The 21619-nt window shown below is 41.8% G+C and overlaps 2 protein-coding genes and 1 long non-coding RNA gene across 3 annotated transcripts in view; 1 reads left to right on the plus strand and 2 right to left on the minus strand.

Annotated features, from left to right (window-relative positions):
* Positions 1 to 118: 118 nt before the first annotated feature.
* nfatc2b (nuclear factor of activated T cells 2b) lies at positions 119 to 7754 on the minus strand. Its single transcript, XM_058054702.2, has 10 exons — positions 7355 to 7754; positions 5844 to 6702; positions 5602 to 5773; positions 5009 to 5211; positions 4332 to 4504; positions 4124 to 4264; positions 3006 to 3061; positions 2802 to 2934; positions 2087 to 2719; positions 119 to 780 (listed from the first exon to the last, which is right to left on the minus strand). Exons 1-10 carry the CDS (start codon positions 7446 to 7448, stop codon positions 707 to 709), a joined length of 2538 nt encoding a protein of 845 aa, XP_057910685.2. The 5' UTR covers positions 7449 to 7754; the 3' UTR covers positions 119 to 706.
* Positions 7226 to 21619, plus strand: part of LOC144902036 (uncharacterized) — a 21969-nt gene continuing 7575 nt past the window's right edge. The window contains exon 1 of the long non-coding RNA XR_013630270.1: positions 7226 to 7582. This is a non-coding gene — a long non-coding RNA (uncharacterized LOC144902036). The remainder of the gene's footprint in view (positions 7583 to 21619) is intronic.
* Positions 8064 to 15069, minus strand: cyp24a1 (cytochrome P450, family 24, subfamily A, polypeptide 1). The gene is made up of 12 exons (XM_058054708.2): positions 14616 to 15069; positions 14357 to 14547; positions 14190 to 14283; positions 13999 to 14092; positions 13806 to 13897; positions 12568 to 12679; positions 11152 to 11297; positions 10721 to 10887; positions 10231 to 10309; positions 9379 to 9576; positions 8537 to 8648; positions 8064 to 8457 (listed from the first exon to the last, which is right to left on the minus strand). Exons 1-11 carry the CDS (start codon positions 14907 to 14909, stop codon positions 8538 to 8540), a joined length of 1578 nt encoding a protein of 525 aa, XP_057910691.2. The 5' UTR covers positions 14910 to 15069; the 3' UTR covers positions 8064 to 8457; position 8537.

Raw genomic sequence — 21619 nt, forward strand, 5'->3', positions numbered from 1 at the left:
TGCTGGCAAATTATATAACTAAAGGTAATCAACAAAATGGCAATGCAAGATAATGTATATTTTTTATCAAATCGGAATGATGTGATTATATTCGAGGGTTATATTGGCTGGATCAGATTATTGCGGGGGTCATGACCCCCCCCCCAATCCCCGTGCTAATTACGTGCCTGCACATACACAGAATATGTATTTCTTCTACCATTGCATTTTATTAGTGGAAAAATAAGTATACATGGCCCCAGGCCAATTACTGATTATTCAATGACGTCTATAATCAGTGGTATGTACAATATATGAGCCATGTTTTTTCTTTCTTTTTCTTTACGTGATCACATAATGTACATCATCCCCCAAAACATGAAATATGCTACTATTTATTATTATATTTAATGTAGATCAGGGTTATTCAAATGTGAGAAGGCCCACCCTTATGACTTAAGAGGAGGAAGTGCAACAACAAAAACATTTTTCCAAACCTGATAAGATAACTTCCAGTCATATCAAAGAGGGAAAACACATTTATTTTTACTTCCTACACAATTCCCACACATTTTTAGTTCCTAAACAGAGCACAGCATAAAACAAAATATGGTCCAGAAAATCAGTTTAAGCCTTATACAGCTAACTGTAAATGTTCTCTGTTCTCTGAGGGGAGGCTCACTGTACCACACTTTGAAAACCATTCATGTTGGTGATGTAGGCTTCCTTAGAGGTCATGACGCTGCGGTCCTCCAACATCACTGTGATTGTCTCTCAGGTCTCTATGTATGATGTCATTCACTGTAAACAGGAATGGACAACAAGTATTCAGGTCTGCAAAAGTAAATTTCCTTTTTGAGTATTTAAATTCAATTACAGTTCTGTAAATGACCACTAGATGTCGTTGTTCAACTTCTTTGGTGCCTGTACTACCAGTTATATACAATTCTTCATTCATTTTCTACCGCTTATCCTCACGAGGTTCGCAGGGGGTGCTGGAGCCTATCCCAGCTGTCTTCGGGCGAGAGGCGGCGTACACCCTGGACTGGTTGCCAGTCAATCACAGGGCACATATAGACAAACAACCATTCACACTCACATTCATACCTATGGGCAATTTGGAGTCGCCAATTAATGTAGCATGTTTTTGGAATGTGGGAGGAAACTGGAGAAAACCCATGCATGCACAGGGAGAACATGCAAACGCTAAAAAGCCACACTGCTGCTGTGTTTGCTACCAGTTGGACCGCTTTTATTTGCATATTGGCTTCCTATACCTGTGACCACAAGGCAGATAGCAAATATTTTGGTCCACATGGAAATGAGGTCAGGGCGCTGGACTTATGTGGACACATATGTGAAATCATGTTGCTTTATTTGTTTGAAAATGCTCATGACACTTCTGCACCTTGCGTGTCTTGACAAGTGACAAGAGTGAGTGAAAGCGAGAGTAACAACACCGGAAAGTGGATAGAGAAGTGCCTCAAAGCAAACCACAAGGATTTGCAAGCAAACACTTTTCGCCTGCATGCATTTGCAGGCTGGGGCGCAATAATTAATCATTCCATATACATATCTTTAGATACTACATGCTTTAGCTGTGTTTTATATTTGGTATATTATACCCCATTTTTTTAAATTGTGGCTTCAGACTTAATTCTGTTATACTTTTGTTTTGATTCTGTTAACCATCTGGTTGAACCACACAGTCTATGACGTTGTTAAATGCTGATTATTGGTGTCAAAAATAGATATAAATATATTGTTTGTTCAAAGATGTAGTTCTTGATTTTGAGAATAGTGATGGTTATATTTTCCCATTTTGAAAATAGCACTCCACCCTCGGCCATCCATCTTTGTGTGGGTTTTCTCCGGGTACTCTGCTTTCCTCCCACATTCCAAAAAAAATTGGCGACTCCAAAATGGCCATAGGTATGAATGTGAGTGTGAATGGTTGTTTGACTATATGTGCCCTGTGATTGGCTGGCGACCAGTCCAGGGTGTACCCCGCTTCTCGCCTGAAGACAGCGGGGATAGGCTCCAGCATACCTTCGCGACCCTCGTGAGGATAAACGGTAGAAAATGAATGAAAATTGCACATACTTACCATCTTCCAGGTAGACACAGCCCAGGTCCTCCTCTTTGACTGCGAGTCTCTCCTCCGCTCGAGCATCTCGGTTGGCTGTGACAGAGTCGGGTTTAGAGTCCTGGGTTTGAGCCTTCTCACAAATGTCACCTTGGACCCATCTCAAAGGCGGTGACTTTTCCAAAGACTGAACCACTTGCACGGTACTTTGATGTCCTGTCGATGAATAAGTCTGGAATGTGTGGTTGATCTCGGAATCTTGACTCTGTTTGCCTGAAGGATTTTTCACAGTAACAGCCTGAGGGAGCGGGACTACTAAGGCATGGATGTTGGCAGGGTTTGATGCCGTAAGAAAGCCACCATGGAGCACAGCAGCACAATTGTTATGGAAAAGTTGGTTTGTAGGGCCATAAAGAAGCTCTGTGTTGTTGGTTATGTTGCCAGCTCTTGAACGGTAGAACGCTGGTTGGAAATCGTGCTGATCTGCGCCTTTGGTTAGATGGAAGTTTGTCGGGGAAACACTGAATGCTTGAATATTGCTCTGCTGCTCCGGCCAGTGGATGAGCGACTTTGCTGATGTGCCAGACAGAGGTTGGATGTCTGAGTAATCGCACAGATTCAGCTGCCACCTATCCAGTGGCTCCACTTTAATGGCTGAGATACCAAAGTAAATGTGATCAATCACTGAGAAGCATGAGTTCTACATTCACATTCAAGACAGAAGATGGATAACTACCTATCATGGGGGTGTAGATGAAGTGCTGAGGCTCACTGCGCTTCTTCTTCCCATTGGTGACATAGAAGTTTACTCTGGCTGTATGGCAAATGGTCCGGTCTCGATATGGAGGAACCTCAACCAATAGCATATTCTGGAACGGGATTACAACAATTGTGAAAACTTCTAATGCTCATTTAGTACAACTATAAACAACTCACTCACAGCGTTGGATTTTTCTCGGTCCACAGATGCCTCCACCTCCCAGATTTGTAGGCCGTCTGAAAGTAGTGGTACATACTGTAAAAATGTATAGTTTTTTTTATTTGTGTTTTTTGAAGTGCTCAGTTTCTTATTTTGGATGACTAACCTGCTGTTTCTACTTTCTATTCTAAGTGTCGTCTTTCTTACCACATCCTGTTGACTGAAACACTAAACCATGCAACCGTGAAGTTGTTCATGTAGTTGACAATAACCTTGTTTAGAGTCCAAATAGATTAGCGGCGGACAAAAACATTTGTCCGCCGCTTGTGCGGCGCATTGAGTTAACAAAATTGACAATTCACCTGTTATTATTTGTATTATTTAATATTGTGCTTCTGTCCAATTTTTTCAGGAGCGCTTTAAACATCAGACCATATCAAATAACGAATTAGAATTTTACAGGTGATTTTTAAAACTGAATAAGACACAGGGGCTGCACGGCGGTCGTGTGGTTACTGCGCAGACCTCACAGCTAGGAGACCAGGGTTTCGATTCCACCCTCGGCCATCTCTGTGTGGAGTTTGCATGTTCTCCCTGTGCATGCGTGGGTTTTCTCCGGGTACTCCAGTTTCCTCCCACATTGTCCATCGGTATTAATGCGAGTGTGAATGGTTGTTTGTCTATATGTGCCCTGTGATTGGCTGGCAACCAGTCCAGGGTGTACCCCGCCTCTCGTCTCAAAAACAGCTGGGATAGGCTCCAGCACCCTTCACAACCCTCGTGAGGATAAGCAGTAGAAAATGAATGAATGAATAAGACACAAGAATGTTTTTGAATAAAGGATGTATGATAGTAAATATGAACTATGAACTCTAAAACTATGGGTGAGGTAGTATGGATTGCGGCACGTGAAAACCTACTTAAACCATCCAACGGTTGTTTCAGATTGACTCTGATGACTTGCAGGTCATGTTGCCAGTTTGTATCTTTTAAAGTTTAAATTAAATATTCTGGAAGCGATTGGTGGGCCGGATTCAAACGCTTCACTGGCCAGATGTAGCCCCTGCGTCATAGTTTACCCACCCTGGGTGAGATGGTAGACACATTTTTGATATAGGTAATCCCTTCATCCATCTTACCTTGTGTCTTCTCGGAGAATATCACCCTGGAGTCACAGGTGAAGTTTTGCCCAGTCAGGAGCATATGTTGTCGACCGAGTACAGAACATCGGTCAAGGTTCTGTTTCTTGACCAATGGGATCTCCTGAGCTGAATGTTGGGCTGGAGAAACGGAACAACTGTAAATGAATAAGAACAGTATGGAAATCCTTGACAACTACGTCCTTACAGCATTCAATAGGAAGCGAGGCCACTTGAAGAGACACCAGCTGGCCCCCGGATTGCGGTATGTGGACACGAAACACCAAGCGAACCCGGGTGTTCTTGCGTCCCATGTCCGTCTCTCCATTCCTCAGTTCAATGTCAGCGTTCCTCAGCTTTAGGATCCCCACAAAGTCGATCCTGGGGGATGTAACAAAACCTTGACTTAGATCTTTTTGTTTGTTTATTTCGGCCTTTTCCTGACTTCGGATTCGCCACATACTGATCTTGGCTTGAGCACTTTATATTCCGAATACCAATGATGCTTACTAGTGGAGATTAGATCTTGGCTATTTATTGCCAGATTCATATTAAAAATATGTTTGTTGAAAAATAAATATTTCAAAATGTTGTGCCATTGCTTCACAGCCACTATAATGATGCACTGTGATAAAATATTATTTAGTTCAAATTGTTCTCAACTGTTGGGTTAGTCAAAGTATTTATGGTTATGGTTGTAAACTCCTGCTGTGGGTCTTTCTTGGAAAAACTGTGCTGGCACACAGGAAGTGGTGCATGTTATGTTTCCATCAGCAGCAACATAAAAATAAAAGTAGCATAAGCAGCCAATGCCATTACTGACAACACAATTAAGGACGTTTAGAAGAAAGTCAACAACTATTCAGGTCTCTGAGGGCTACTTACACAGCTCTCATGTTGTTTTTTGGCTGGAGAGGGATTTCCAACACTTTGGTCCCTTTGACCATCCTCTCCATGCTTGGTGTGGTCACGGTCTTCCCGGTGATGCGATGGACCTGGTAGAAGGCGTGGGGTTTCAGTAGTCTCTCATCAGCCGTCCCAATGAAGACCTGCAGCCCCAGCGGAGCCGTTCCTTGATAACCGCAGAGCTGATGGGCACACAGCCTTAATTAACTGCAATAATGTTTCTAACTATAGAGAACAACTTCACATCAATAAACCTTCCTCTGGGGATGCTTGTGCACAGGCTGTAGGCATGACCTCCAAGTGCCAGGAAAAACAGCAGCAACAGCTCGTTTATTTATTTGCCAGATCAGTAAATAAAGCTGATTTTGTATTTTATATGCATACCTGCTGGTGTGTTTACAGGCAGTTTCAACAAGGCATGTCATGATCATGAACCTGTGGGGAGCACTGTTAATTTGACTTTTCATGGATGCCTGTTTTTATATAAACCCTCATGTAGGAAGTTTCTATCAGCAAGCAACACTGCTTGTCTGAGTCCATGAGTGGGTTAAATCATAGATAAAACTGGGCACCTGGACTTCTGGGTGTCCGCCATTGGGTGTCTTGACAGGTCCGCGGCTGCCCTCGGTCTCATAGTGAGCCCTGTGGTGAGATCTTGGCTGGGGTTGGATCAACAGCTCGTACTGACCGGACGTACTAGGCAATGGCCACTCTAGCGACGGCAGCGGTACTAAGGAAAGACCTCTTTAGAAGAAAGATAATTTGTTGTTAGGAAGGAGAAAAATAATAAAAACAGACCTCAGTGGTAACATACCCAAATGCTCCAAGGTGGACTGGATGAGGAGGCCAAGATGTTGGAACTACACAGAAACTTCCAGTTCCTGCCTCAGCTCCATCCCTGTTCACGGAACCTACACCAAGGTTTTGCCCATGTACGCTTCTCAACACTTCTTGACATGAGTTGAGACTGCAGTCTTCCAGACCTAATCTAGGCAGCTGACCTTGGGTTTGGAACTCGCCTTGAATGTGCCTGTGATGGAGGTGACAAGAGCCCAAGAGGTCGTAGGCCAAGGGGATTGGACTAGAGCTCCGGGAGCGTTGTTTGACTGGAGTGGCCTCCTGAGCGGAGAAGATCTGGTTATGAGTGCGTTTTCCTTGTGGTGAGACAGAACGGGAGCGGCGCTGGACTAGTGGTGAGGGGGTTCCTTGGCGTTGAGGCAGGAGAAAAGGCTCATCGGTGAAGCTGTTACCCGGAGACGAGCGGGTAGAAGAAGTGTGGATACCCTGCATGTAGGGGCAGAGATCTAGGGTGGACAACTCCGTCGCACATCTGCCCCTATTGGAAGGAGAGATGCTTGGCGAGGCTGATGGAGAGCTTCCTTCTGCTGGCCAGCCTGTGGAGGAGTTGCTACTGGCAGGGCTTGCACACTCCCGGTAGGGCCCCAGAACGTTGGAGCCGGGGCTCTGCTCCAGGGCCTGAGAGCTGAGGGAGTCCCCGGATGGAGTGATCTCAATCCTGGGGCTCGGAGCTGGGATCATCCCTGGTGTTGTAGCCAAGCCCGTGGAGTTAAAAGCCACCTCTGATGATGAACTTTCATTAGCAGGGCTTTGAGATGGGGCATCCTTAATGAATGAAGTGTTGACCACCTGAAGTGGGTGCTGCTCGCCATTAACTGTCAATATAATCAATGTCAGATTAAACAATGTAGTTTCTTGTATATGTACGTATGTGTTTATTAGTTAGCAAGACTTTTTTGCTTTATTGAGATTAACAAATAGACCAGTTAAGTGTCATTATGTTTTTGGGAGTTGGACACAATGTGAAAATAGATTTTTCTTTCACATCCAACAAAACAACATATGAACTGTGCTGGGTTTCAACCCGGTATTGGCGGTATTGGTCTTACTTGTGTTTTCAGATTTTTTTTTTCTGTATGCCAATATCCTAAACAAATGATTTATGTGAGGAAAATCCAGTTTAGGGCTTCAAAATCAAAATTATTTTGTGATCTCAAAGTTTTTATTGACTGCCAATGTGTGTGTGTGTGTGTGTTTCCCCTTTAGACTGCCACCTTAACCTTAAGAATGGACTTTCCATTTGTAAACTGCACTGCCGTCATAGTGAAGTAAAAATAGGGAAGATATGTTTATTGTGTCCATGTTTCAGTCTAATTCTAATTGTTGTTTTGTTTCCTTTTTTTTCCTAAAGACGCATGAATGGAACGTTTGCAATACTGCATCCTCTCTCAATCTATTATGATTCATTTCAAAGCAAAAACTCGTATTTACATTCATGTTGGTGCAGTCAATATAAAGTATACATACCTTGGATGAAGCCACCAGAAAAGTCATCCTCTGGTGGATTATAAAGAAACAAATCTGCAAAGTCCAACTCCTCCTGACTGATGTCAGATGTCATCTCTCTCTCTATGATTTTTTTTTTACAGACAAATTTCCAAATAAACTTGACAACAGCAAGCGACAACAATTTCAGATGTGCAGTTTAAGGGAGGTGCTTGATTCATAACCACAACAGGCGACACTGTGACAAGGGTAAGAAAAAAAAAAAAGAACTTCCTGATGACAATCTGATTGGGTGTCTGTTTGTGTGTGAGACTCTGTTTCACTGTTTACTTTTTAATGTTTGCCATTTTGTTTTGATTTTTCACAAATAGATAATGTAGTGACTAATACGGGTTCTGAAAAGACTGCAGCTATATAGTACTGTACAGCAATAGCAATAAATAATAAATGACCACTAGGGGGTAGTGTTGTTCAATTTCCTTTTCCTGCGTTAACACATACTGTACTACATCCATTCACTGGAGTATATTAGTACACAGTAGTGGATGTCACCCAAAAATATTTATAATAACGCTAGTGTCATATAGAAATATGATATCTTGTGTATGAAATATTGTGTAGTCTGATAAACAAAGGATTATAATATCCATACAGTTTGAAATGACCAAAATACTTTAATATGTAACAGTTTAATATGTAACTACATGAAAGAAAGACGAGGTTTGTGTATTTCTTTTATGTAGGGGAATAAAATATGTCTCTAAGTAAAACAATGTACATCATAATTGCACTTTTATATACACAATGAAAATAAACATGCACAATATATATATATACTGTATATAAAGTTATACTTTGACATCTACATACAGGACATAAGATTTATAGACAGCTGCCTACACTCAGTTTGTACACAATTGGTATTTTGGTCATTTAACAGCCTTAAGTCATTATATATATTTTTAAATAAGTTTGAGGTATTTATGGCATGATTACATGAAGAGCAATAATGTATGTGGTGGTTTTTCTATTTACAGAGCAGCAATACAGGGAGTTAGTGGTCCATCCAAGCAGGGCCATGGCAACAGAGGTACGAAATTTCTAATCCAGAAGAACACAGACGTCTGGAACAGGAATAAGAGGTAATTAGATTTAAAAAAGATGAAATAATAAGTGAGCAATATGAATGCTTTGTAATTTCACCTCATCTTCTGATGAAGGCCACGGGTAGTTCTCTGTTTGGGATCAGTAATCCAGAGTGGATCACATCTAGCGGTTCATTGTCCGTCGCCACAATCTCATAGTCTCGAATCAGCTGATGGAAAAACAGAAAAGTGATTGACAGGCATGTTATTTCCCAAATGTGAAAAAGTGTGTGTGTATTTCACATTTCTGAGCTATGGTAATGGTAATGGTAATGGTTTTATTTCATTTGAACATGCATCAGATTACAATTGAATGCATCACATAATCAGTTCACAGTTCCACATGTCCAAAAGGAGTAGGAAGAAGCAAAGCTTATTAAATCCTACCCCTCCATCTGGCACTTTTACAATCAGTAACTGTTACATTTGTTCACTTTCTGCTTTCCTAATATAATTTTATTTTATTTTTTCGTCTTTTTTCACATACTGAAGTACGAGTATGAGTCAGTACACTCTAGAAAAAAGGCATGCTACCTTCTTTGGCACAAAAATACCTTGTATTTATAGTGTGATACTATATAATGTTTATATTTAATACATATAAAAGCTGTGTAGTCGTTCCAACATTTTGAAGCGCAACCAGATCTAGATAAAGCTGCCCACTTAAGCAGTGACCGCCATATTGTAGAGGTAATAAACTCTACATCAGGATGAACCAGTGATAATTAGTATGCACCCAGCGACAATAGCAGATTCAGAGGTTAATTGAATAGCTGATGCTAATTGGAGCATTCATGGTTTTACCACATCCGTGTCAACCGTTCTAAACTACTAAGTCCAAATCCGGCTTTACCGATCCATAAACCGCCACGAATGTGACCAAAACTCATCTTGTCTTACCCAGCACAAGGCCAGCTGGAGCTGCATCTCGGCTAACCGCCGCCCAATACACATCCTCTTGCCGATGCCGAAGGGAATGTGGGAAAAGGGGTTGATGGTGCTCTTCTCCCGCAACCAGCGCTCAGGCTTGAACTGCTTGCCGTCGTCAAAGTACTCCTCGTTGGCGCCGATGGCGTGACTGTTGAGCATTAAAACGGTCTGCAGGCAGATAGATAGAGAGCGGTTAGATGTGTGAAAATTAGGTACATTATATTCTAACGCCGGGCGGCACGGTGTTCTAGTGGTTAGCGCACAGATCTCACAACTAGGAGACCAGGGTTCAATTCCACCCTCGGCCATCTCTGTGTGGAGTTTGCATATTCTCCCCGTGCATGCGTGGGTTTTCTCCGGGTATTCCGGTTTCATCCCACATTCCAAAAACATGCTAGGTTAATTGGCGACTCCAAAATTGTCCATAGGTATGAATGTGAGTGTGAATGGTTGTTTGTCTATTTGTGTGCTGTGATTGGCTGGCGACCAGCCTCTCGCTCAAAGACAGCTGGGATAGGCTCCAGCACCCCCTCGACAAAAAGCGGTAGAAAATGAATGAATGAATGAATATTCTAACGCCATCCAATACTATAGTTTATTTGTCACGTTTACGGCTGTTGTCCAACTGTGTATGTAATGAAGTGCTTTAAAAGGATTAAGAGCGTTAGCAGAGTTAGGATTTTGTACAGTAAATGAGCTGCCCCCCTTTTTTTTTCCCCTCCCAGGGCAACATGCCTCCTTCAGACATGTGTTGAATATAATTGAATGTATATAAATGTAATCTGCTCATGTAAGGTGTATAACTGCATATAAGCCACTTACTCCTTTGGGAATGGCGTAATCTCCCAACACAGTGTCTTTGTCCAAGGTTCTGCTTGTGAATGGAACGGATGGCGATAACCTGTAAAAAGAGAGAAAAAATAAAATTAGGTCTAAGGTCTAATGTAGCATGTCTAAGCTGTTTAACGTGAGCTAAACATACTGCCGTGTTATAGGTATAATCTCCAATCATAGGTCATATACATTCCCTCCAGTGATGTGCTTAGTAGGCCTCAATAACATCATCGACAACTTGTGACTGCACGTGAAGGAAGGCATCGGGGTTTTATGGAGCGTTTTGACCCCCCATCGGTGAGATCTTAAGCCGGCCAGTCATGCCATCACTACATCTCACGGAGATTGTTTTCAAAGCGTGGTCATGTGCGAGACTTTTTTTTAATCTCCGTGGTACTGTGTGAAATCACCGCACAAATAGAGCCAGGTGCATCCACGATGTCATGAGTGAGCATCGTAAGATATGATGGCGGTATACCTCATGGACTCCTTCAGGCAGGCTTTGAGGTAGGGCATGCTCTTCAGGTGCTCTCCACACGGCTGCTGGTCTGCAGACACCACAGTCCTAATCTCACTCAGCAGCTTCTTCTGTGCGGCGGGGTTACGTGACAGGTTGAAAATAGCCCACAGCATACTGTTGGCGGTCTGAGGGAAAAAAAAAAAGGGAGTGAGACATCGCTCAGTTAGACAGCTCCTCCAAGCGCATTCCTCTGTGAGGTCCTCAAAAGGAGCTGAGAAATGTTTAGTGTTCGTCAAAGGCTCCCCAGTTCCACATTTGAGACACCGTAACTCCACCACCTGTTTTGTTTTTTAATCCGCCTCCTTTACGGGAAGGGAAATAGGGGAAAGGTGAAGCGGTTCCAGAGCCCTACTACATCATGAAAATCATCTGTCAGTTTTGCGGCTCACCGTTTCCACGCCCCCTATCTGCAGATCAGTGAAGGCGGCGTACAGCTCCTTCTTGGAGAGGCCACTGTGGTGTAAGATGTCGCCGATTAAGTCATCCGGCGCGCTCAGGGCGTTCTTCTTCAACTTCTTGTCAATGTAAACTTTGACTGAGGAGAGAGGGTCGTCACGTCAAATACTGTGTGCGGACCAAAGTCCCTTATATAGTGGCTGGGGTGTTGATTTACTCAACTGCAGAGAGTACCAGGTGACATTTATATATTCTACATCCATTTTCTGTACCGCTTATCCTCATTAGGGTCATGATGCTATGCTGGAGCCTATCCCAGCTGGCAGTGTACACCCTGGAATGGTTGAAATAATGCTATTTACTACTACTATAAGCCAATTAGTTTTTCTCATTTAATAAATGTATTAATACGTGAACTCATTTAAAAAAATGCCCATTAATTGATTATATTGTGAAATATAATCAAGAATATTTATATTTATATAAAATTCTTATATATATATAGATATATATATAACACATATAATATTATTTTTGTTTTGAATTATTATTATTATTTTGAATAAAACATTATTTTGTTTTATTCATTAAAATTAATTGTGCAGGTGTACCTAACATGTGTGAGGTCAGGTGAATATTATTTGTGAGCGTTTTTTTATTATTTGTTTTTTTATTGATTTTTAAATTAGTGAACTCATTTACCAAATTGGCCATTAATTGATTATATCGTGAAATGTAATCAAGAATATATATATATATATATATATATATATATATATATATATTTAAATAGAATATTTATGCTGGACCTATGTGTTATTTTTTAATATTTAATATTTGAAATATAATCAAGAATATTTATATTTATATATATTATACATATATTTTTTTATAGAATATACTGGACCTATGTGCTATTTTTTTATATTTTATATTTGAAATATAATCAAGAATATTTATATATATATATATAATATATATATTTTAAATAGAATATTTATATTGGACCTATGTGTTATTTTTTTATATTTTATACATATATTATTTAGTTTTATTCATTGACTAAAATGAATTGTGCAGGTGTTCCTAACGTGTCTGAGGTCAGGTGAATATTATTTGTAAGCATGTTTTATTTTCATGACATGTGATCTATATGAACTTTACATTTAGCTGACTGAAATCCATTTGTGTGAAGCCACTCTAAAACCTGGTCTTCGTATTTGATCTTCTCAATGTCGCCCCCACCCCACCCCAGCTCACCCCCATTGCTCCCGTTACTACCAATATTTGTTTCTCCCTCATAGGTCAGTCAGTTTACTACAATTCTGGCTATGATTCGCTCAAGTACACAAAAAAGGGGAGCATTGAGCTCGTATGCATCCTTCACTGCAGTAGGAGGGGGTGAGTACCTGTGCTGAAAATGCGGTCCCATGCTATGGTGTGGTCCTGCCAGGTCTTGGTGTTGAGGCTCTTGTGAAGCTCCACTGGTGTGACCATCATCATGCCGAAGGTGCTCATCATCTGTGACATCGAGAGAGAGGTAGTTGGCTCTTTGAATCCAATCATCACCTTATTTATCACGATAACCCCTCCCTCCCTCTGTTGTGAGAGTACATAAGCAAGGGTGTCAGTCACACACATTGAACCCCCGCTTTACTGGCAGCAATTCAGCTGATCTCGGCTCAGGTGAACCTGATGAACCTGAAGGCCTCAAGAAACTCACCGCAAATCATTGTATCAGTGGACACAGGTCCTTTATTGTGTTTCTATCAAGAGGAGCAAATACATTGTTTTCCTTTTAGATGTTGTCAGAATTGTTTTTAACCTCCACCAAACCCAATGTGATTGCTAAGAAGTAATAGTTTTGATTAAGTTTATTAGTATGTTCATAAAATAACTCCACAACTCGCTTGATTTAGCACTGAGCTTTATAGAGAGGTGTGACAAAGCAGAAAACACTTTGGGACAGATGTGGCATTTTCCCCATATAGGAAGTCATAAAAATAGGAATAATCTGTTCCAGGGTCAAACTATCGCTGTACTTGAAACACGTGCATGAAACACCTTTTCCCGTTCTTTATCATCAGTAGAACATGGGTAAGTTTCAGCAAAATATCAGTTCTCATAACTTTCACCAAATTTAGCCACATATATTTAGCTAAAATATCTACACTATGCCACAAAATAAACACAAAAAAAATTGTTTTACATGGAAATAATTTTACAAATATAAAACCATGAACTATTAATAGTTTCCACATTTGAAACTGAACTATGCATGCGTTCAAATTCCCCTTAAATGCACAACCTTGTGCACGCTACACAACTCCATGTTTTCCATGCTCTATTACATGGGAAAAAATGCATGGCGACTTCATATGAAATGCACTTCTGCCACCTTGTGGCCATTTTTACAACTTAAAACCTCTTAAAAATCTCTTTTATTGTGAAGTTGCATCATCACCTCTTTTTGTCTCTGGCGCAAAAATAAACATAAAGCATGTATAAACACATTTTTGGGTCAGGTATTGGGGTCAAATACGTCTTTGGTAGCGAATGAGTTAATCAACTTCGCCACTAGGTAGAGCTACTATCATTATAACATTATAATTACACATTATAATTAACACAAAGTGTATATACTCACAGTTTTCACAGCAGTGATGAAGTTCATGGCTTCTTCGTCGACTTTCTCTTGCAGCAATCCAAACCGCTTGTCGTAGAGCACTAGGCAAATAGCTATAAATTAAAAAAAACTGAAATTAGTAAATAATAATAATAAGTACAGCCATAAACAACATTAAAGATTCACGAAAAGGGTAAATATAACGACTACTTACTCTCAAAAGACCATTTATTCAGTTCAAAGTACAAGTCATCAATTTTCCCATCCACGTTTACTTTTCCAATTCTGCCAACAAAGTCTTCCAGCACCTGTTTTTTTTTCCACGCATGAACAGAAACATAACTCATCTTTACATTATTCATTCGCTTCATAATACGAATCACTGCACATGTTTAGCAGCCTCACCTCGTTTATTTTGCCGTCCAGTTTCACCACTTCTGTGGGCTTCATCAACTTCTGCTGGAAGGCGCTCCTCACTCTCTGCCAGTCTTTCCCCTCCCTGGGTTGCATTTAAATAAAGTTTAAATAAAGTCAGCTTCACCCACGAGCGTGAGGATTCCACGGCGACTTACAGGACGAGGAGTCCGTAAGCCTCGTTTCGGAAGTCTCTGTAGGCTTTCCATGGTTTGATCTCCAGCCTCTGCGGGTAGTTGCCTTCCTTCCGGTAGAGCGCCTCCAGCAGGCAAGGTGCGCCGATGTGCACTGACTCGAATGAGCCTAACTTCATGCGGAAGATCTTACCGAATTTTTTGTGATAGTCCACCTTTAAAAAAAAATAAATAAATTAAAGTAAATTAAATAGAATAAATAATGTAATTATATTTACCCTACCAGTGCTTCGTGTTGTCTGGTGAGCCCTCCTTTCCGGAGGAGTTCCACCAGGCTGCCGACCAGAGGCCAGTTGGTGGGTCCGGGTAAGGCATCCAAGCTGTGCGCCCCTAATGAGGAGGAGGATGAGGCGGCTGCAGCAGCAGCAGCATGCGGGCACCTCGCAGCCTCCACAGCATCCTTCTCTTCCTCCAGAACGCACACTGAGGATGTGGGCTTGAAGTGCTGCAGCCCCACGGACTTCTTCTTCTTTAGCAGCTCTACAATCTGTGGAACTCTTTGGATCTGCGCCCTCATCCTCCTTGATTGGTCTGCTTGTTGTTAAAAAGTAACTTGTTAAAAGTTTCTAAACCGCAGCCGTGGATTTTTTTTTAAAGCCTCTGTTCGCTTTCTTGGAAGTATGACACCTTAGTACCATATATATATGCAGAGTGGGTTTATACCGGCCCCGTACCGAGCCAATCAGAGGCTGGTGCGCCATGGTGTGGCTGCCGAGCCCACCATTCATTTATGCCTTCACGTTGAGAGGAATCGGGTGGCCTCAGATGGACCGCGGAAGTGCCCCTTCAACCCCCCCCCCCTTTCTCTCTGCCCCCTCCTCTGCTTTATAAATAAACACCAGTCACCGTAGAGGTGACGCGGTTCGCGTTGGACCGTGTTGCGCACGCATGCAAAGCCCAGCCGCCATCGGGAGAAACGAAACTTTGGCAAGGATACACATTACTACACACGCTCGTCACGCGCACCGTGGGTAAATATTAGAAAACGTCACGTCACAGGACTTGTCAAATGCTGTGACGTTTCTTCTTCACACGTTGAAATTCACCAGCTTCACAACAAAGCATTTTTGGACACGTTTTACTTCCTCTGCACCCCCCCCCCCACACACACACACATACACACACTCGAGTAGTACTACTAAACATGCACACGAGAGCAAATCTGCGTACGTGCACACGTGCAAATGCACAATTACCGCAAACATAACATACAGCATGGTCGCACGTACGAAAGCTCTGATATTGGAGATGCATTACACTCAATGAAATATTTCAGCTATGGATTTGCTTATTTTTTTTAGTTATGGAGACCAATATAGCTTATAACTAATAAAATACCCCAAATTCAGTCAGTAGAGATGCTCCGATCCGGGTTTGATGCTGATTCCGATCATCCTGGGTGAGTCCTGCCGATGCTGACACCGATCACATGGATTAACTGTAGATTGTTCAATATGATGTGGTATTGGCCAGGCATTAGACAATTCAACTAGCAGATTATATATATATATATATATATATAATATCAATATAAAAATTATAAATATATTATTTATATATTTATATTTTTTATTTATTTTATATGATTTATATTTATATATTTATTTTTAAATTAATTAATTTATTTTTAATTTTAATTACAAATTATATATACATAATTTTATCGTGTGAACAATTTATTTACTATATGACACAAACACAGTAGTGGAGTAGTGTAATACAAATACACGGGATATACATTGCTCAAAAATTTAGCAAAATATTTCACAATTAACATAATAAAATGATATGAATAAATATATTCATGAAATATAAATATTTCCTGCTTGTTTTAAAACTTAATACAATTTAAGTCTTCAGGTTGGAGGGGTTAACTATTTGTGTTTTATTGATTATTGGCATTGGTAATTTTGACAAGTTACTACATACCCCGTGAATGTGATATCCACTTTATAGCTTTCTTGTGGGGCAAAAACAAGCTCCACACTAACCACATCGCTTGTTTGTTTTAAATAATCACTATGTTTGGAGTCCAAAGATGAGAAGCTAGGCAGATAACTCTAACTAGTTTGGATTGTAACGGTAATACATGACAATGTGCATCCGTTGTCGGCTCAATACGAGTGTTAGCAACTTTATCTGACACAGGACACATGTGATTGGCTTTGGTCGGTGACCGATTGATGAGAGCTTCCCTAGTTATCAGTAAAATTGTCGTAAAGTTAAATATAGTAAACTTATGGTTTGGGCTGGGATCACCAAATTGTCATTGTATGGTCATATCAGCTCGTACTTCGGTACATGATAAAATATATATATATATATATATATATATATATATATATATATATATAATAACAAACTTAAACTATATTAAGAAAGCAGGAAGTGAACAAATGTAACAGTGACTTATTGTAAAAGTACCAGATGGAGGGGTAGGATTTAATAAGCTTTGCTTCTTCCTACTCCTTTTGGACATGTGGAACTGTGAACTGATTATGTGATGCATTCAATTGTAATCTGATGCATGTTCAAATGAAATAAAACCATTACCATTACCATAGTTCTTGGTCAGTGAGGCATCTCTGTGTGGACACATTTTTTGGGGGTGCACCCAAAGCTACACAGAATGTTTTGGAGGGGAAGGATGCACCTGAATGCTTCCTATTTAGTGCCTAAATTGGATTTTTCTGGACTGTATGTTACATGTCATTTGAATTGACCCATTTATGTTTACATTGACATTGAACACACTCCTGCAAAACTTAAACAAGTACAGTTAAGTGTCAATGTCGGGCATCGGCAACACGGGTTTAAACCATGACAACTGTCGGATGTACTATACCTTATCAGATCCATCTATCTGATGTTGGAATTTAGACTGTTTAAAAGTGTTTACTAAGCCCCACCGGGTGTTCTGGAGCTTTAATGCTAATGAGCTATGTTTGTCCACACCTGTCTTGGAGTGTGTGTCTCCACAGTGTGCTATTGATGACTTTTAGATAAATCATTCTGGATTTTGAACAGTCGTGTTACAGACATGGTGTAGCTGCAGAAGAGATGATTATCACTTAAGTATATTCATGCTGATATGGTTGCTACATCTTGGTGATGAGCTATAGCTTCGTCTTCATCAATTGTGTAAAAGCGGGCAGCTGAATTGAAGAGAGGTAGAGCTAGGAGATGACCCAAAGTGTGGACGTCCTGCCACAGCCACCACCCAAGAAAACATTGAGTGTGATCACCACATGGTGTGCAGATGTAAGTGTTCATCAGATAGCTGTAGGCATCTCTTGGGAACAAGGAGACAACATTCTGCACAACAAAGTTTCCGCACAGTTGGTGCCTCAGTCTTTCACCAGGGCAACGCTTTTGCACACAAGTCTGTGTTTGCAGTGGCTTACATTGATCACCGTCTATAGTCTGTGAATTTGGCAACCCCGGATGCCATGCTAGGTTATTCATTCATTCATTTTCTACTGCTTATCCTCACGCTGTCTTCGGGCGAGAGGCAGGTTACACCCTGGACTGGTCACCAGCCAATCACAGGGCACATATAGACAAACAACCATTCACACTCACATTCATACCTATGGACAATTTGGAGTCGCCAATTAACCTAGCATGTTTTTGGAATATGGGAGGAAACCGGAATATCCGGAGAAAACCCACGCATGCACGAGGAGAACATGCAAACTCCACACAGAGATGGCCGAGGCTGGAATCAAACTCGGGTTTCCTAGCTGTGAGGCCTGCACGGCAACCACTCTCTACCATGCAGCCACCATTCATTCATTCATTTTCTTCCGCTTTTCCTCACGAGGGTCGCCGGTATGCTGGAGCCTATCCCAGCTGTCTTCAGACGAGAGGCGGGGTACACCCTGGACTGGTGGCCAGCCAATCACAGGGCACATATAGACAAACAACCATTCACACTCACATTCATACCTATGGACAATTTGCAAAGTTCATGCAAAGTCCACACAGAGATGGCTGAGGGTGGAATCGAACTCATGTCTCCTAGCTGTGAGGCCTGCGCGCTAATCACTCGACCGCCGTGTAAATGATCCCACATCTTTTAATAATGATAATTGGTAAAGCTATTAATGGATTGATTACAAAACTGTCTTCAGTGAAGTGGTGGGCGTATACATGGGGACAGTCTCATGCAGCGAGGGGCGGGTCACAGCCTCCTTCCATGAGGAAGGAGGTTTTTTTTTTTTTTCATGACGTCATGAAACGACACAACTTCAAAAGCGACCTTTAGAGCACCTCTTCTCTCAAAAGTTGAGCTGTAAACCAAGAGACAGCTATACGATACGTTGCTGTACTGATACTTTGACCCACCACTATTACACACCCCATGCACATTATTACACTCATTCCCCCCGCATACACGCCAGCCACACACACACACACACACATACACACACACACTGGTATGATTGCAAAAACACATGCAGGGGGCCCTGTTTTTTGGTACCTAGTAAAAAGTGCTCATTTCGGAGACTGTCAGGTGGCATCAGAGCAGCCTTTCATTGATTGTTGCTGCATGAACCTTCCCAGGAGGAACACACGCACACACACTCCCGTATAATGGAAGAATGGGGGGAAATACACTCCACATGGAAAAATATATAGTCTTCTTTGGGTAAGAATACGAGGATTATTCACATGACACAAACACACACAAGATTGGCATGACGTCTCCCATGATCATAGTTTGGTTGCACAAAAGGTTAACATAATTCGTTACTATATTTTTGTGCAAAAGTGACTCCTTTATTATCATTGTATTGCATACAATGAAATTTGAGTGCTGGGTTCAATTGTTGCGTGGGTTTTCTCCGGGTACTCCGGTTTCCTCCCACATTCCAAAAACATGCTAGGTTAATTAGCGACTCCAAATGGTCCATAGGTATGAATGTGAGTGTGAATGGTTGTTTGTCTATATGTGCCCTGTGATTGGCTGGTGACCAGTCCAGGGTGTACCCCGTCTCTCGCCCGAAGACAGCTGGGATAGGCTCCAGCATAGCGGCGACCCTCGTGAGGAAAAAAAGGAAGAAGATGAATGAATGAGTGAACCTAGCATGGGGCTGCATGGTAGAGGAGTGGTTAGCGTGCAGGCCTCACAGCTAGGAAACCCGAGTTCGATTCCAGCCTCGGCCATTGCTGTGTGGAGTTTGCATGTTCTCCCCGTGCATGCGTGGGTTTTCTCCGGGTACTCCGGTTTCCTCCCACATTCCAAAAACATGCTAGGTTAATTGGCGACTCCAAATTGTCCATAGGTATGAATGTGAGTGTGAATGGTTGTTTGTCTATATGTGCCCTGTGATTGGCTGGCGACCAGTCTAGAGTGTACCTCACCTCTTGCCCGAAGACAGCCGGGATAGGCTCCAGCACCCCTGCGACTCCTGTGAGGAAAAGCGGTAGAAAATGAATGAATGAATGAATGAATATTGTTATTGAGTTTCACTCGAATGAATGAATCTTATTGCACATAAGTCCAGTATTGCATAATTTGACGCTAATTGTACATAACAGTGAGGTTTTTGTAGTGCAAAAATAAGTAACAACATCATTAGAAACCTTGCACTGCAAAACTTCAAACCAAAATCTCAATCTCATAACTATTATGGAAGTTGTCATAAATCTCAATAACAACCTTTTTTATGTGCATTAAAGTCTGTTAAGAAGTTCTAAAAGGTGGGGGGCGGGATATCAGAAAGGGAAAATTGTAAACAGAGAACTGTTATTCCCTTTATGACCCAATCGGCTCAAAGGAGAGAGGTGGGGGGGCCCGCCTGTTAAGCAACCTGGCTGTAGAGATTTCTCGTGGCTGGGTCGCGCTCTATCTGTCCTGAACCCAAGGTAACGCTGGCAGTGTCACGCACAGCTGGCACTCGCCACAGGGCCCAAGTCACAGAGAGAGAGAGAGAAAGAGAGAGAAAACATGTTTTCTTGGCCTGTTCTCTGGAGGCAAACACATACTACGCAATCGCTTCCACTTTGACCTTGAGCACAATGAGTGACTAATGTGGTTTTATCGCAGTAAATGTGTGTTCGCACTTTCGGTACATCAAAACAAAAACTGTTTGTGCAGTTCAGCCCCTGGCATTGTGCAAGTCCATATATTTATTTTTTGGTCCAAAACAGACCTTTGGGTGGAAGACATGTTGACCTTTTGATGTGAATGACAATACATGATGAGTTACAGTACATGTATTCAGATGTTTTGGGACAGAGCCCTCTGTATGGTACGGACATTGTGGACGACCGGAAGGTTTGCAGAGATTCAGACATGCGGAATGTACACAAATGACGGACGTGTGATGTACAACATCAATGAACAAAAAACATTGACTATTGGAGAGAATGTGAACGTCTCTCCTTTGTTGGTGTCACATATTTTTTGACTTGTGTTTATTTTGGGGGCTGCACGGTGGTCGAGTGGTTAGCGCACAGACCTCACAGCTAGGAGAACCGGGTTCAATTCCACCTTTGGTCATCTCCGAGTACTCCGGTTTCCTCCCACATTCCAAAAACATGCTAGGTTAATTGGCGACTCCAAATTGTCCATAGGTATGAATGTGAGTGTGAATGGTTGTTTGTCTATATGTGCCCTGTGATTGGCTGGCCACTAGTCCAGGGTGTACCCCGCCTCTCGCCTGAAGACAGCTGGGATAGGCTCCAGCAGGTTGTCTCAGATTGACTGACGACTTGCAAATCATGTTGCCAGCTTGTATGCTGTAGGACTCAAACGCTTGTCGGGCCGATGGATGCCCCCCCCCCCCCCCCCCCCCCCCGGGCTGTAGTTTTCCCACTCCTGAGTAAAACAAACAAAAAGGAATAGCAAGACTACAACAGACATAGTTGCCACCTGCAGTTGTGTTTTGGCTTGTTATCATGTTACATGAACCTCACCTCCTCTTGTGTCGGCAGCACTCATGCAGCCCCAGTCCATGACGCAGACATCTTCTTTAACTATACCTGGACTGTAACATGCTGTGGGATAATGTACTAAAAGTTGAAAAAAACATTGGTGAGCTCATAGGTTCATAGGTTGACTGAAATTCTGGAGCGTGGATATGTTACGTGGGGCGTCGTGGGCGCAGACTAGAATGTTTGCGGTACATTTGACAGTTAGCGGCATCTCGGCAGCTACCTGTCCGTGATTAAACAGATTAAACAGAATACACCATCACTGGAAATTGATCATTGTCAGCT

This window comes from Doryrhamphus excisus, linkage group LG18 (assembly GCF_037039965.1).
Source record: "Doryrhamphus excisus strain RoL-2023G ecotype Guam linkage group LG18, RoL_Dexc_Guam_v1.1, whole genome shotgun sequence".
NCBI lineage: Eukaryota > Metazoa > Chordata > Actinopteri > Syngnathiformes > Syngnathidae > Doryrhamphus > Doryrhamphus excisus.